The 16948-nt window shown below is 40.9% G+C and overlaps 1 protein-coding gene across 1 annotated transcript in view; it reads right to left on the bottom strand.

The window, feature by feature from the left end:
• Positions 1–16696, bottom strand: part of gtf3c1 (general transcription factor IIIC subunit 1) — a 20732-nt gene extending 4036 nt beyond the window's left edge. The window contains exons 1-34 of the mRNA XM_020622744.1: positions 16121–16696; positions 15254–15451; positions 14771–14902; positions 14518–14661; positions 13705–13801; positions 13496–13619; positions 12992–13168; positions 12689–12804; positions 12081–12133; positions 11591–11976; positions 11378–11446; positions 10218–10297; positions 9993–10102; positions 9744–9897; positions 9154–9257; positions 8762–8883; positions 7917–8279; positions 7530–7675; positions 7212–7309; positions 7032–7128; positions 6600–6783; positions 6380–6476; positions 5914–6046; positions 5730–5817; positions 5453–5514; positions 4606–4714; positions 4354–4496; positions 3255–3397; positions 3091–3175; positions 2897–3009; positions 2751–2810; positions 2567–2660; positions 2151–2323; positions 1149–1733 (exon numbers count right to left, since the gene is read on the bottom strand). Coding sequence (XP_020478400.1) covers positions 1149–1733; positions 2151–2323; positions 2567–2660; positions 2751–2810; positions 2897–3009; positions 3091–3175; positions 3255–3397; positions 4354–4496; positions 4606–4714; positions 5453–5514; positions 5730–5817; positions 5914–6046; positions 6380–6476; positions 6600–6783; positions 7032–7128; positions 7212–7309; positions 7530–7675; positions 7917–8279; positions 8762–8883; positions 9154–9257; positions 9744–9897; positions 9993–10102; positions 10218–10297; positions 11378–11446; positions 11591–11976; positions 12081–12133; positions 12689–12804; positions 12992–13168; positions 13496–13619; positions 13705–13801; positions 14518–14661; positions 14771–14902; positions 15254–15451; positions 16121–16341 — 5060 coding nt within the window. The 5' untranslated portion in view covers positions 16342–16696. The remainder of the gene's footprint in view (positions 1–1148; positions 1734–2150; positions 2324–2566; positions 2661–2750; positions 2811–2896; positions 3010–3090; positions 3176–3254; positions 3398–4353; positions 4497–4605; positions 4715–5452; positions 5515–5729; positions 5818–5913; positions 6047–6379; positions 6477–6599; positions 6784–7031; positions 7129–7211; positions 7310–7529; positions 7676–7916; positions 8280–8761; positions 8884–9153; positions 9258–9743; positions 9898–9992; positions 10103–10217; positions 10298–11377; positions 11447–11590; positions 11977–12080; positions 12134–12688; positions 12805–12991; positions 13169–13495; positions 13620–13704; positions 13802–14517; positions 14662–14770; positions 14903–15253; positions 15452–16120) is intronic.
• Positions 16697–16948: the final 252 nt, after the last annotated feature.

Below are 16948 nucleotides of genomic sequence, written 5' to 3'. Positions count from 1 at the left end.
TAGAAATCTAAGTCCAGTTCATTTTTTTCACTCCTTTAACCAAGAGCAGACCGCAAGATGCTAAAAGAGGTCTCCAAAAACCCTAAAATGTCATCTCGAGACCTACAGCAGGCTCTGGCTACTGTTGATGTAGAAGTGCATGCCTCTACAATCAGAAAGAGACTGCACAAGTTTAACTTGCATGGGAGGTGTGCAAGGAGGAAACCTTTGCTCTCTAAGAGAAACATCAAGGCCAGACTGACATTTGCCAGAGAGAATGTTGACAAAGACCAGGACTTCTGGAATAATGTTCTTTGGACAGATGAGTCCAAAATTGAATTATTTGGACACCAGAGCAGAGGACATGTTTGGCGTAAACCAAACACAGCATTCCAGGAAAAGAACCTCATACCAACTGTGAAGCATGGAGGTGGAAGTGTCATGGTTTGGGGCTGCTTTGCTGCAGCAGGACCTGGTCAGCTCACCATCATAGAATCCACCATGAATTCTACTGTGTATCAGAAGGTGCTTGAAGAACATGTGAGACCATCGGTTAGAAAATTAAAGCTGAAGCGGAACTGGACCATGCAACATGACAATGACCCAAAACATACTAGTAAATCAACCAAAGACTGGCTGAAAAAGAAGAAATAGAGAGTCCTGGAATGGCAGAGTCAAAGTCCAGACCTGAATCCCATTGAGATGCTGTGGGGTGACTTGAAAAGGGCTGAACATGCAAGAAACCCCTCAAACATCTCACAGCTGAAACAATTCTGCATTGAGGAGTGGGGTAAAATTCCCTCAGACCGATGTCAGAGACTATTAGATGGCTACAAGAACCGTCTCACTGCAGTTATTTCAGCCAAAGGAGGTAACACTAGCTATTAGGGGCTAGGGTGTGCTATCTTTTTCCTTAGTTAGAATAGGCATTTTTGTAGAATTACATTTACAGAAGATCTTGAAAAGACTTTTCCTCAGTTTTAATTATTTAGTTGTATTACTTTAATCTCTCTGTATTGTTAAAATTGAGATTAAATAACCATATATTAAAACATGTTACAAAATACACATGCTTTCAAAGGGTGTCCTAATTTTTTCACATGACTGTAGATGTTAATATATTCATGTCATGAATAAAGAACTGACTACATGGTATAAATAAAAGCCACCTCTTGACTACATCGCTGTCCACCATCACCATCTGTTTTGGGATGGACAGGTACACACTTAGTAGTCCCAGAGACATCAGGCTGAGAGAGACCAGACAGGCTCCACCGTGGGAGTCCAGAGAAAAATGCAGCATGTCTGACACATCTGGAGGATCCTCGGACACTCGATGTGCTGTGTTTGAGGCTGCAGGAGCTCCTGATGCCTCTTCTTCTCCGAACAGACCTGTCTGCCCTCTGCTGGATGGATCGTCAGCACAGCCAGCTGGGAGGCAATCTTCTGGGTTTTTCTGTGCCTCTGATTTGTTCATGTCTACCTCCATCAACATCTCTTCTCCTTCCAAATTCCTTTGGGACTTCTCTCCTTCTGCTGCTGCTCTGCCATCTTCATTTCCTTCTCTTTGTTTTTCTTTTCTTTTTGACCCAGTTTTTCTCTGCAACACCTCCTCCCCCGTCTCTGACCTCTTTTCAGTTTCATGGTAAAAAGCAGTAACAGGTCTGTTATTTCCAGTCCTGTTGTTAATTAGATCCCTCAAGATGTGGAAGGAATCAGTGCACAGAGAGTGAGGAAAACGCCACGTGAAACACCTGTCAGGAAAGGGGGGGGCATCAGTGTATTTGGTTACTTTGAAAAAATTTGTATGCATTTATAACAGAGAAAATGCAAAAAGCAGCTAGAAAAGAAAGGAGAACTTAAAATGTGAAGATGTTTTGACATGGCACTACACTGTGAAGGATGCTAAAATTAAAAACATACAGCCTGCTCTATGAGCAACAGCTCCTCAGTAACTATACGGCAACTTCCTGCTAAAACAATGAAAAGCAGCTCTAATGTATAGTAAATCAACTCACAAGGCATCAGAAGCCAACATTTATGTTCATTATTGCACCTGGTTGTTAGAAAAGTACCAAAACATTAACTTTTCTGAGCTACAATGACTTTCTGATTAAATAAATCAAAATAAAAACAAGTAAGCCAACATTCTTCCTCAGGTTGTTGTGTACCTGTAGTAGGTCTGGGACAGCTGGTACGACATGGGCAGGATGGGCAGCGCTCTGCTCTTCTTCGGCCCAAAGGGCCGATTGACACGACGGCGGCTGACCAGACCCCTCTTCCTGTATTGTATGAACACCTTGCACAGCAGCTCCTGGTTATACTTACTGTACATGTGGAAGGTCTAAGAGACAAAATAAATAATAGGAAGTGTGTGTTTGTGAGTATCTAATGGCAAGGGGAAGCAGGGACACGTGTAAAAATCAGCTCAGGACCCACCTGTTTAGACTTGTCTTTGTGTTTTCACTCTTCTTAAGTCTGTATTGTTATATCTTATTTCACTCTTACAAATAAATAAATAAAAATGTGTACTTTAACTTCATGTGACACTGTGTGAACAGAGGAATAATATTATAGGTGGCCGTACCTGAAAGGATCTAGAGGATTTCATCTGACTGTTGGTCATAGCCAGAGTGCTCTGGATCAAGTTGTGCAACACTATGGCATGAATGTCATCTGTGCTGTAATAAACACAAACACATAATGAAATGGCACTTGTATAGATTCTGATTTATGCAGTGGGGGAAAGAAAATCTAAACTAAATCCTTACTGTTCGAGAGTGTCTCTGCACAAAACCTGCGTTCCACTGTCTATTGCAGAAACCTTAAACCTGTAAAACACACACAGGACGACATGAAACAAAACCCTCAGCTACTAGTCTTCAAGTAAACGCATCAAATCTCGTGCACTTCTCACCGTGAGAAGAGCTCCTGTTTCGTGTCAGGAATGATCTTATCACGAGCGCTCAGGATACAGCTGAACTTCTGTCTGAGCAGCTTGAAATGCTCTAGTAACGATTCAGCACAATCCTAAAACAACACAGACAGACATGAGATGCCAGAAGGTCAACTTTAAACTTTCAGAAACAAAAAACAGAACACCATCACAACCTCTGGTTTATCGGGATCAGTAGGTAGCTTTTCCTCCAAGAGTCTCATCAGTGTTTTGTCCTGGTAGACCTCAGCCACACAAATCCTGCAACACATACCTTGTATGAGTGAAACATCACAGGCGTTTGTGTTCTGAAATGTGTGCTGTTATTACCTGCACCCACCTGTAGTTCAGAAGCGTCTGAGGATTCTTGAGGATGTATCGTGAGCGACGTGCAACAGCAACAGAGGTTTTATCCATCGATACCTCAAACTCTGCGTGGAGCAGGTCTCTCACCACACAGTAAGGTACGAATGGTCTTTTCAGCTGCAGTACATCAACATGACTGTGAGTACACTTGACTCTACAACAGGTTAAACAGTCCAAAACACAGACAATTGATCAAATACAACCAATTTCCTGTTATTTTTACTAACAAAAAATATGCATTTATATGTTCAAAACATATTTAATAATGTGACGGTTCATGTCATAGCTTGAAGCGGATGTAGATCAGGAGGTAGAGTAGATTGGTGGTTTGATTCCTGGTCTCCTTGGACAAGACGCTGAACCAGACAGCCACTGACAGAGCTGCCATCAATAAGAAATTTCCCCACAGAGATTAAAAAAAGAAAAAAAATTCTCGGAATTTTTGTCTTTATTAGGGCAAAGACGCACCAAGCCGACGTGGGAAAAAAAAAATAGCAGCAGCAAAGAGACTGCAGAAATACAAGCTGTAGGAAAGCAGCTCTCGCCCACAACAGCTTCTGTTTATAGCCTCTTCTAACTGAGAATACCTCTGATAAGAAGTTATAAATAACACTGCTGCCCTCTGAGCTTGGTGTTTTGCTTGTGGAAGAAGAAAAAGAGTTTACGGAGGCGAAAAACAAAGAGAAACCGCGCTATATGGGTGAAATCATGGAGACTACAGTGACAGGCTCAAGGGGCTTTCCTGAACATTTCTCTTGTCATACACTGATTTGCTTAGATGAACAGCCAATCAGAACGGTCGCTCTCGTCAATGAGGCCAGACAGCGATGCTCAATTGGCCAAAAAGCCAACGACAGACTCCAACTAGCGCCCACAGTGTGGAACACACCAGGAAGATGAGTCCTGATAGACTGACTGATGGCGAACAGTGGCTGAGGTAACGGTGAAGGAGAGGAAAGAGGAGGCATGACATGCAACAAAATATTGAACTCTAATCAGGGACGGTGTGATTATATAGTCACTCATCTGTTATGGTCCTATATTGTAGACAGCACTGCTTCATGTGTGTGTACCTTGATGTTGAGCAGGTGTGCAGCCACGCAGCAGAGCATCAACAGTGAGTCTTCCTGTACAGTCCAGTAGACTCTCTGTCTGGTCATCATTTTCAAAGCTTGGTGGTCTTTCTCATCATGGGCTGGGGTGCGTTTCTTGGGTTCTTAAAGGCACAAAAGAAAAAAAAAACCACATACACAACCTATAAGCCGTCCATCTCTAGTCTATCAGTCACATGCATGAGTATTTATGTTCTGGTGCTCATACTGCACCTTTCCTCTTCTTGAGTTGGACCCTGATAACCTCTTTTTTGGTTCTCTTCCTCCTCTGTCTCTTTCCTCCAACCACCCGCTGGTTTCTGGAAGCAGGCTCTATACCCACCTAGCAATAAAGACGAGGTCAGAAAACATTGTTTGTAGCCTGTACTCTGTGTCCTTGACTGCAGTGTTGACCAAAACATGTTAACACAAATGTCTAAACTACACTTACTAATCAGTCAAAGTGCCTCTTCACTACTGAGATGTGCCATTTGAGACAATCAGCTGTGCTAAGTTTAACTGACCACAACAGACTGATATGATATGGACGTCAACATATTGAATCTCTGGTTTAAATGTGTATAAAGCTTTGAAACATTCTCAACTGTAACAGGCTCATATATCAGACAGATAACAAAAATATACTTGCTGGAGTTTAAAAGATAAAAAAACAATATAAAAAAAAAAAAACGAAGTCTGAGTTAAAGCTTTTTTTACTGCAGACAGAACTACTGCAGCCATACGTAACTAAAACTAAAGGTGAAAAAAACTTCAGCCTCCACCTGTGTCAGACTCGCATCAATTTGAGGCGTGCCATGATTCAACGAATCCCCATTGAATCATGGCACCATGATGTAAAGAGACACGTGATCAACTTGTGTTATCCGTCACAAAGGTTTTTTTCCTTTTGCTTCAATCATTTTTGTGTGTGCGTGTTTTTTTCCCTCCTAAACTTTTTTTAAAAAGATGTGTGGAAGTGAAATCAAGCTAAATAACAACCACTTCTCTATATAACACAGGACAATAGGACTGCTGCAATCAGACTGACTAAGAAAACTATAAACAGCGATAGAAGTCATACCTCAATATTGTGTAACACCACTGGTCGCTTGGTGGTCAAACAACGAGGGCTAGTTGATCCTCCTGTTACACAGATGTATACAAACTATATTAATGAGCAGGAACTCAGTGTACCTCCACATGCCAGGGAAAACCTCAAGAATACCTTAAAATAACTTCACAATGACATATTGTTGCACCTGTGTGTGCTCACATATTACAGAAATGGTTGTTGCTGAATTAAAGCAAGTCCAACTGTAACACATAAAAGATGTCTTGTTATTTTCAAAGCAACTCACCAGCTTTAAGTGCAAACCTGAGAGCATTTTTACTCAGCACTCTCTTCAGTCTGAATTTAGTCTCCTCTGCCTGTAAACCAGTCGCGCTCTAAACATAAATAAAAACCAACCACATTTAATACTGTCTCTGTCTATGCATATAAAGACAAGTACACACAGTATACCATACAGGTTGTGCACATACCGTTTTGCAAGCAAGGAGGTGACTGGTCCAGAACCAGTTGCGTTTAAGATGAGCAAAGAATCCAGAGTGCAGCCCTCCTGCTCCTTTACCGTCTCCTGGTATCGACCCATCATCACACACTTCACCACTTCCCCTGTGTGTGTGTGTGTGTGTGTACATAGACATGTAAATTCAGTGCTTCTTTGAGTTCATTATTTTATATAATGTGAAAGAAAAGATAAACACAATGAGATTTCCTCTTCTCTCCATTTTACATCATTAGGTTTCTGACTGTCATTTGGATAAAAGCAGCCGTTTCTGGGAAAAGATGAGTTGTTTTTCACTACGTTCTGACATTTTGTAGAATTAATATCTGACCGATTAACTGAAAACAGATTAATGGATGACCAAAACCGCGGTTGGTTGCTGTCCTAACTTAGAACCTCACATAGTATTTTTCCCTGTAGAGAAATTATATTCCACTTACTTTAGCAGGTCTGCCATTGCAGCGAACATGTTGCGTTTATGCACAAAAGATCGAGCAACTTCCTTCTCTGTGACATTTCTCTTACCACGGATTATCCCTAAAAAGAGGCCAAAAAGAGTAAATGGCAAATCAAAAAAAAACACTGAACTTGACAGTTTTCCATATGACTGCCAGTGCTGTTTTTGATTCTACTAATGTGTGTGTGTGTGCGTGTGTGTACCCAGTGGTGTATTGAGGCAGACACACATCAGGTCAAACCAGTAGTTTTCTACATCCTCAGCAGTGTTGAATGTGTACTGGCGCCTCTCGAATGGTTTGTCAGGCGACTCTGTGACCAGCCAGTAATGTGGCTCAGCGTTGGTGGTGTCAACAATGGTGGCATTACGTCTCAGGTACACAAACACCTGGACCAGTGCAGGTACAGCATGAAGAAAAGAACAATTCATTAGGTTTGACTGAAGTTTGACCTTCTTTGACCATGAACCAGTGAAACATACAGTGAAAACTGTCTGAAAATACTCATTTTAACTCATTAAGTTTAACTTTTATAGCTGTGTTGTCTTTTCTCCCTGATATCAATGTTTCTATTTAATGCAATTTTGTTTTTACATAGATCTATTTTATTTAAAACTTTAATCTTCCCTTGCTATACCTGGTCCTTCTCCTTGAACTTCTCCATCGGACCAAACTGCATCAGACCCATGTAGACCAACCTCTGCAGGTTCTCATGAAATGAGTAGATGTATTTCCTGATATAAAGAACCCATAGATACTCAATTTAGAATTGCAGTAATGAAGTGTTATAGAGAGAACAAGAGGTAAAAGAAATCACCGTTTGTAAAGAAGCTGTCGTCTCATCTTGGTGGGCAGCGAGCCAACAAGATAGTGTTGTTTCACAGGGTCATTGAGATATTCCTCCAGTCCATCCACCTGTGGACACAAGTCAGCAAATGTATTTTTATGTACATCATGTGCTCCGTCTTTCCTCATGCATTGCAAGTGGCATCAGCAGTATTTCATAAATTTCAACTTTCTGTTTAGGCTGTTTTTCAGGAACAAATAATTATCACTAAGACTCTCTCTTTCGTTGTGTAGCACAGATTTTTATTATGTGCAAGTGTGTAGAATGCATGTAAAAATTTGGGCTCACCTTATAATTGATCTGTGTCACCTGCATGAAGACGGAGAGAGGGAAGCAAGGGAGCAGGTCACTGATCATTAGCCAGCTGCTGCCAAGCTCCTTGTGCACACGGGCAGGAGGGATGAATTTCTTCCATGACTCTTCTTCAGCATAAACTATCAGAGACAGGCAGAAAATTACTGTGTATAGTTGGGAAAATAGCCGTTTAAAAACCTTCCCCAGTCAATGAAACAACTACAATATGCATGTCTATGTTCACTAGTAAGTCCAACTGTGCAGTATTAAAGAAACAAATCTGCAGAACTTATGCACTTGTTTTGACAGAAACAAGTTTCTAAGAAACAAAATTAAAGGATCATTAAAAAGCCATGTATGTACGAAGCTCCCACACGTCACCTTTCATGTTCGGCTGAGAGAGTCCAGGTGTGGATTTATCCTTTGGTTCATCCTGTTCATCACCTGACGTCAGATCCAAGTTAGAATTTGAAGTGTGTACGCCCACAGAGCTGGAGGCAGCATCTTCAGACAGCCATGCTTGAACGTTTTGTGCATCTTTAAGACCCTGTTTCTCACGTGTGTCTGGGTGTTTGACATCAAGATCAGAGCTGTGTAGGTTTGCAGGTGTTTCACTGGTTGAGTGAGAGCCAGCGCAGCTGTGTCTGAGCGGGTGCCCATAAATCAGATACCAGAGAAAGTGATGAACAACACGGAGACGATGCATCTTAGGCTGGAAGCCTAGAGTCTTACCCAGTCCTGGAACTGCAAAAGCAGAGACAGAGAAAAAACAAAAAGGTTTAGAGAAGAAAATCTGATCTTGAGAATGCTGATATAATGCAGTAAGGTAAATATAGCGGCAAAGTGGCTTAAGTTGGAGGTAAATTTCAAACTTTTATTGTGACAGGCTGTACCAGGGTTAGAGCATGGATCGGGCCCTGTATTTCTGTCTGAACCTGACCCGAGCCCAGTGCAGTGAATTTGTGTGGTGTTTATAAATGAATCAGACATTTGAGTCCTCCAGCCATCTAGCCTAAAGCTTGACCTATGTGTCCGAACCCAACCCAGACCTGAACATAATTTCTAAATTTCTGTCCGAACCTGGCCAGAACCCTCAGGTACTCTAACTAGGGTTACATTATCATCATTATGTTTACCACACTCAGCTGCAGTACCTCCTTGTCCCTGAATAATATTCATGAACAGACCTCCCACTTTTTATTTTACAGCATATTATCAAACAGAACCTGTTGTGGGACTGAACTGCTCGTCGTCTTTAAGGCTTGCCCTTGACTTGTCAGCCTTGCTCTTCTGGGCTCTAGATGTGCTGGCGGTCGTCTCAGCCTGGTTTTCTTCAGTGTGATTCTGACTGAGGGCCAGAAAAAGAAACAACACTGAACAGAAGCTTTATCAAGAAACAGCACATGTCCCTGGCCTATGTTACACACCGATGCTGAGTCATGACCGAGTGTGCAGAACATTTACACCGACAGTCTATGAAAATTATGTATAGTCACAGGAGTCAACAGCGGGGAAGCATCGAAAATCACTGGATACAACTTGCCGCTTGACTGTGGTGAACACCAAGCTAATATATACTACTCAGTAACTCATTTTAAGGTTACCGGTGTGCACTCACCGTACAGTGGAGAACGAGCTGGAGATTCTGAAGCGGACCTGCTCGATAACTTGGGTCACAATGTCATCGCTGGATTGAACAGAGGGATGAACAACCAACTCAAGCTGTAGGGGGAAGAGCACCAGGCAGAGAGAGGGAGAAGGGGTGGAGTTCATATGTCTTTTCTAGTCTGTACATCTGTTGTGTGTGGGGACTTTCATCTCATAATGTACGTGCTGCATTTTATGACTGTTACATATAAATGTACTTTTACCTCTGCCACAGAAACATGACATATTTAATGTGTTTGAACTATGAGTTCGCTAAGATAAGCCAACCAGATGCCAGCTCTTCACTGACGTTTAGGTTATTAATGGCACAAATGAGAGTGATATCAAAGTTCCTACTTAGCCCTCACTAACAGAGCTACCAAGCACATTTCCCAGATATTCATTTATTAAAAACAAAAAGTAGTGGGCAGTGCTTCCAAACCTATACTACAAAACAGCTTTAATACCAGTCAGCTTATAAAACATGAGGGAACATGAAAACGTTTTGCAAAAATTCATGTAATTGTGTGTTGTCAGTGATGCAGTGTGATGTGCATGTACCTTCTTGGTGATGCCATCCTGTATGATAGTGGTCATGTAAATCTTGAGCAAGCCTTCTCTAGACAGACTGTTGATGATGCGTAAAATAGATTTCCGGCAACACTTTGAGCTGACGCCATCCTGCTTCTCTGCTTCATTGATCATCTTCTGTAGCCTGGAGGGAAGACAACATGTCGACAGTTTGTTTCCTCCTTGCTGTGCAATAAAATGCTGTGAAATTAAGTGACAGAACATTTAAGACAAACTGACGGGAAAAGGCCCTCTATGACTCTCAGGTTGCGGACGGCCTCAATGATCAGGTTCTTCCTCCTCAGTAGGCGCAACGTCTCATGATTCCTCTCTTTATCTGCATTGATGGCCTGAAGGAGGTGGATCAAGCTGTTTACTTTCATCTGCCCATTTCAAACAGATTAGCTTCAACCTACTCTAGCTGGAAAAAAAAACAAACCACTAAAACCAGAATGTCAGACTGACCGGCAGCTGGGAAACAAGCACGATGTTGTTAGCTGCTAGGTTCTCCGCTGCCTCTTTCTCCTTTTCAACTGGAGCTTGTCCTGACAGAAGAGACAATCTAAATTACAGAGCACTGACAAAGGGGAACACTCATCTAACAGGATAACTGTATATGTATGTGAACAGTAGAGCTGCCAAGGAAAATGACAGCGCTGAAATAATCACAGTACCAAACACTGTCAGTTGTACAGAAGGTCTGGCGACAATTTGAAATCTCAGTGTTAAACAGAAACATAAAAGATCCAAGCAAGAGTGATAACATGGATTCACACTAATATTTGTGAAAAATAAACAACATTATCTTGATATCAAAATGCCTTCTATTTAGTAACATCTTCAAAATCAAAATCTTTATAATGCATGTACCACTAAATAAAAGTTTGCTGTTTTAATAGCAGAAAATAAATGTAACATATGTCCTGTAGTATTCATTAGAGATGGGACAATATGACTTTATCTCGATATGATTTGATGCAGGATATGGTGTGTGCGATTCAATCACGATGCAATTAAAAATTCTGTGACAACAATGTCTGACTAGCTGTGGAATACTTGTACTTTATTCCTTTTCTAGCACTGGTTTGATTATGGAAAGCACAACCAGATATATTGACTTGTGTTCTTTTTTTTTTTTTACAACCCCAAATCAAAATTAAAAGTGAAAATCATTTGTAAATCATCTGTGTCCTGTATCACATTGAAAACGATACAGCAGTGCATTATTTGATATGATACCTCGGTTTCATTCTTTGTTCACACTCATTTCAATTCTGATACCTGCAACACGTTCCAAAAAAAGCTGTGCCCTTACATATGGAGGGACAATGAATATATTATGTACATCCATCAGTTTAGCACAAACAAGACCTGAATGCTAACGTTGCTCTCTATCTGCTGGATGTGCAAAGAGGCAACAGTTCACCAAGCAGCTTGTCAAACCAACTCAGAAGGTGAGGATATGTCAGACATTGCTGTGTTTACAGAGCCTGTCTACTGCCCCCAAGTGGCCAGAATAAAATCTGTGATTTCAGATTTATGATTTGGTCATTTTCAGCAGCACTGTTTGCACTGAGGCCAGTAAGAGATTAAACTAAATGAAGTTGTCCATTTCTGTGAATTACCTGCTGTGGGAACAATCTCGGAGTTAGGCGTTATACTGGTCACTGATTCACTGCTGGCCTGGGTTTCACCTGAGTGGTGAGACACAGAGAAGAAGTGGGACAAAGTAAAGAGCTGTATCCACCTATTAACAAGACTTTGGTTATCACCTGTTACCGGATGTGGATCATCTTTCCAAGTAATATCTGCTTTGAAAGATGCAAAGGTTTACTCACACTCCATGGATGTAGGCTGTTTTATGGGGATATCAGGCTGCTTTGTTGCCACACTGCCTCTTTTCACTGTTGATTTTGTTCTTGCTCCTGACTTTCCTTTTGTTTTACCTCCCTCTTCATCCGAACCCTTATCACCTGTATGCACTTGTCTATCCTCACACAGTGGCTGAACCTCCCCTACAGCTTTGTCTCCTTTTCTGCCTGCTTTCTTAATTTTCTTCACTGCAGGAGTTTTAGCGTTTTCTTTTGCTGTGGATTCTGAGGTTGATGGTGTTTTGGGGGTGGCAGGTGCAGTATCTGCTGTTTGTGGTGCAGTGGAGTAGAGGAGCTTTTGGCGTTCCTGCTCCTTAGCAAACAGTTGGAGGTCATTGCTCACACCCACATACCTGCCAAGAGACATGAGCAGAACAGTATTCGCTGAAATAACATTTGATATGATGTGGAGTTAAAATAAAAATGTAGAAAATGTTTTTCATTCACAGAGACACACTTATGGCTGATATATCTTCTAGTCCTCTGCCGACCCACATCCTCCATGAATCCCTGCAGGGTGACAGACATCACGCACATTAAATGGGTAACCAAAAAAAAAAAAAAACAACAACCAGCAATACCTATACCATGTAATACATTATGTAATAAATTAGAGCTAAATTAAATACCCTGTTTTATGTGCACTACTGCTTTAGTAGTTGGGACTCAATTCTACAGTAAATTCTGAGGCTGCTGTGGAAGTGCACTAGATAGTGCTTCCTATATTCTGTCTTCTTTATTTACATCTTTAAAGAATTATGTGCTGCTGACATAATTTTATTTGCAAACCTCCCATTACACAAGACATTTTCCCCATCTCTCTTCCTGCAGTGAAATTTTTTTTGACTGGCAGACAGACAGACTTTTGTCATTGTTAGAAAACAACAAAAGCACGTTTGGCATCTCCTCAGTAAAATTAAATAAATAGATAAATAAAGCAACTTTGAAACATTAAAAACACAGATTTTGACTTCACTAGGTTTTTAAAAGGAACAAGTAGTGCACACACATTTGGTAGGGAGTTAATCTGGTGGCAAAATGTTACACCAACAGCCCAGAGCTTACCTTAACGAAACCATCTCTTTCCAGCCTCCGACAGAGCATACGAGATTCCAGTTTATCATTGTTCATTCTAAACCTGATGCCAGATTGGGTGATTCCCTTTGGACCAGTAGATAATACTACATTACAAAAGGCACAGACATGAGTTAATGCTACGGTCATATGGAAACAATAACAAAATAAACAATAAAAAAGATGTGTTACTGGTAGATAATCACTAATTCTTAACTAATGACAACATGACTTGAATCCATTTTATTTGCCTGAGTCTTGTGTTTGTTGCGAGAGGAGATTGATTGAACGTACCAATGTTATAGGCCTGTGACAGGATGTCCTTCTCCATGATTCGGCCTTCTGACGGGAGATCTCTTCTTTTAGCTCCTGTGTCATCTTCCTCATCGTCGTCGTCATCGTCGTCATTAGCGATGCCCTTCCTTGTATACGGCTTTAACAGTTTCCAACAGCGCACGAGCACTTTATTCCCTAGAAAAGATAGGCTCGGGTTAGGCATGTGACAAATACAATGCTGAATATAATCATTGCAAAATTATAATACGCAGTTGTCACTTTTATTTAAATAGATCATAGATAAGGCTACAACGGCACTGCACAATCATATATTATTTAAGAATAATAAAGCTGAACCTTGAAATTATTGTGCTGTCATAAATGGTTTGGTTTTGATTTCAACTTTAATTCTGATACTGTGATGACACACTTTGAAAAAAGGTACATTCATTTGAGCACATCAAATAGATGTTTTCAAGATGAGTACACACACTATGTTGTGCTTATTTGCACTGACGCTACCTCTTTTGTTGGCGCAGGGCCCAGCGCTGGGATCCAAGTCCTCCAGAGGGTATTGGCAACTCTCAACCAACTTAGCAGCTTGCATGCATTGAAATATACGCCTGAAATTACGCTCATCCACATTCTGCAAGAACAACAAACAACTAGTATCACAAACAGAAAGACGAACACACACAGGCCAACAGAAGCTCACAGAGAGATATACTAACAAGATGTTGTCTGAGTGCCATCACGGGGGTGACCTGACCAGGTGTCTGCTGGAGAAGGTTGGACGCCTGCTCCATCAGTAAGTCATACTTACTCCTCCTGAAAGAACAAAGCAGCTTAAGAAGACTTAGTCCAAGGAGTGTGACTGACAGGTGCTGCTCTTAAATTCTGTACTAGAAGGGCATATGATTTTATGATTTGCCTATGCTGATACTCCAATTTATAAAAACATCTCCTCCTTTTTCGTAGGAAATGTACCACTGGTGATGGGACTGTTTATTCACCATATCCAGGAGCAGACCTCCCTTTCTTACACTGTAAAATGTGTTTGGATGTTTGTACCTCTGTTGCTGCAAACTTCATCAGTCTTCACTGAGACTGCATATTTAATAGTATTTTGTCTGAACAACCTGAAAGTGGCAACATTTTGATTTAAACCAAGAACAATCTGATCACTAAATAAGTAAACAAGATATCACAATACGTTTGATGCTGGTATTCAGTACATGACAGCTTCTGATACGTGCTGCTATGGACAACTGGGGCTACAGTACATCCATTCCAGCAGCTCTGTGATCCTGTGAGGCACTGTCATGCTTAGAAATGTCAAACATACCATAATCTGAGCTGTTAAAATGTAAGGATATGCAACTTCTCAGTAAAATAATTAGAAAATTAACCAAGAAGGAAACATTTGCATTAGTTTTTAACCCTTATCGGATCAAAAAATGAGTAAACAATAAGATTTTGACCTGACATTTGAACTTAGTTTTACTTCAGTATTTGATTGTTGATCCTACTTTACATTAACAAACCTGTTTATGTAGAATCGCTTGAGCAGCAGAAGTATGGAGTACTGCTGTTGCCTTGACTTCAGTCGTCTGACATGAGAATGCATGCTGATGAGTCCATGTTTAACAAGAGACATCCGCATGTAGTGCAACTTTCGAGCATCGGTCCTGTTGAAACACAAAACTGGCTGTTAAACAACTAAACATGAGCTTGTAACAGAGTTAGAAGAAAAACACCAGTGATGCTGTACTAAATGGGTGAGCACGTGTCTCCTACTTAAAAGAGCAGCCATGCAGATTGCTCTGTAGCTCTCCGTCATTGAGTTTTAAGTCAGGATCGCTCTCTACACCAATCAGCGTCCTGAAACGCAGTGTCTGAGATGCCACCACCACAAGTTTTCTGCCATATCTGAGAGGGCGTGGATTAGAAGGAAGAGGGAAAATGTTAAACATGAATACACTAAAGCTAATGCTTTGATAAAATCTATGTACTATTCCTCACTCCAAATCTAAAAATAACAACCTAGGATGTAAAATCAAAAGCTTGTTTTCATGTTCCACTGAACTGAGCATTTCAGTTAAACAGAAATCCCATTTTAAATGTAGAATGCCTAAACTGCTGCATTACATGTCCATTTGTGCATAACTGAGCAACACTTAGGACTGTTCAGTTTAAGTGTAGGCAGTGTGTAGGTTCACACATAGCAGTCAACCCGCTGAATACATTTATACTGGATACTACTGGACAGTCTCTACCAACCGTTCCAAAGCCTCCTCCAAGCTGAGTGACTTGGAGTGGACCTGCTTTGTAATGTCTGTCCTCTCCTGAAAGAATGCACACGAGCCCTGTATCCCATCTTTGTTATCTAGAATAATATGGACAGGGTAGATGTCCTCCTTGGTGTCCGAAAACTCCTCTGCTGTTTCAATGCCTGTCTCTGGGTCAGTGTTTTTAAACCTGAAAACACAAAGACATGCAAACACAAAGTCAAAGTCAGAGCATCAAACAAAGGAAGGAATCATGCAAGCAAACAAGGAAGCACATATTTGAAATATCCTAACAGGTCAAATGATTCAATATAATTTTTAACCAGATGTTAAGTGATGAGCGCTCCCAATCACAGCTGGCATTCTGCCTCATCAACATGTTGGACAGGGCTGAGATCAGAGCTCTGTGCTGGTCAGTACAGGTCTTACAGACAGGTTTTTGGCAAAAAACAGTGGCTCTATGTCTGAAAAACAGTGGCATTAACCAGGCAGAATGGGCATAATGAAAGATGCTATTGGGGCAATTTAACATCCTGCATTTTTGTATCTTGTAGATAGGGACTAAAAGTCATACTATTGTGGCCTGTGCTGCATCAGGTTTTTTTTTTTTTTTAATAAGTCTTCAAAATGACCACAGAGATTAATCAACTCATTTACAAAACGGCTTTAACAAAACACTAACATTACAAATAACACACACACACAATGTATGAACTATTGTATTAGAGTACATTAGTTTCAGCTAAGTCTTCCTGATCCACTAACGACTTTGTTTCTTTTTGGGGATAATAGCAAACGTTTAGTGTGTGGTCTGTGAAGTAACGTCATCTTGAATAACTAGGCCATGTTATAATCTCACCTGTCCGTCAACACAACATCAGATCTCTCTTGTGGGAGCTCATAAAATTTCAGGTCGGTATTGCAGGTAAGAGACCTCCAGATAAGCCCCTTAGTGGGCTCGTCCAGTCTGAGGGGAAACTTTGGCTGTCTATCTTCTAGTCGTATCCACAAAGACGGAATAGTTATCCCGTCCAGACCCTCCAAAGCCACCTCATCTACGACCATACTCAACGGATCCATAGCGCGACCCCGAGGAGGCTAACGCATATATGTAACGAGTTTATTCATGAGCTAACGCTGCCAGCTAGCTGACATGCTAACTTTCCTTAGCAGCAGCTGAAACTAACTTTACAACTGGGAGAACTATTTTGAAACTTGTATGGTTGCTCCGTTCTCAAAAACTCGCCGGATATTGCATAGCAACCTTTTGCGTACTAATGACCTTTCTAATCAGAAAATCTTAATAGTGCTAAATAAGAAAATCTTGTTAATTCCTTGCTACCTCCAGCTACATTTTAACCAGTGCGTATCGCTGTCCGTTCTTACGTCATATTTCAACTTTGACCTCACGTTGTGCGTCTGTTCAGAAATAATCCACGAGGTGGCGTTCAAGTACAGTTAGGTAGGTAGGTACTTTATTGGTCCCTCAATGGGGAAATGTCAGTGTTTCAGCAGCAATGGAGAACAAACAACATAACACCATGAGAAACAAACACCACACACATATTTTGATAAACAAATTTCAAGTACTCAAAAATAGACAGAATCAAGTATTTGAATAATCAAGAACAGAATTTACATATGTGCATATTAACCATGCATTTTACCCCAGGATTTGAGTATTGCA

This window comes from Monopterus albus, unplaced genomic scaffold (assembly GCF_001952655.1).
Source record: "Monopterus albus unplaced genomic scaffold, M_albus_1.0 scaffold288.1, whole genome shotgun sequence".
NCBI lineage: Eukaryota > Metazoa > Chordata > Actinopteri > Synbranchiformes > Synbranchidae > Monopterus > Monopterus albus.
The sequence above is the reverse complement of the archived record's forward strand: the minus strand, read 5'-3'. Positions and strand labels throughout refer to the sequence as shown.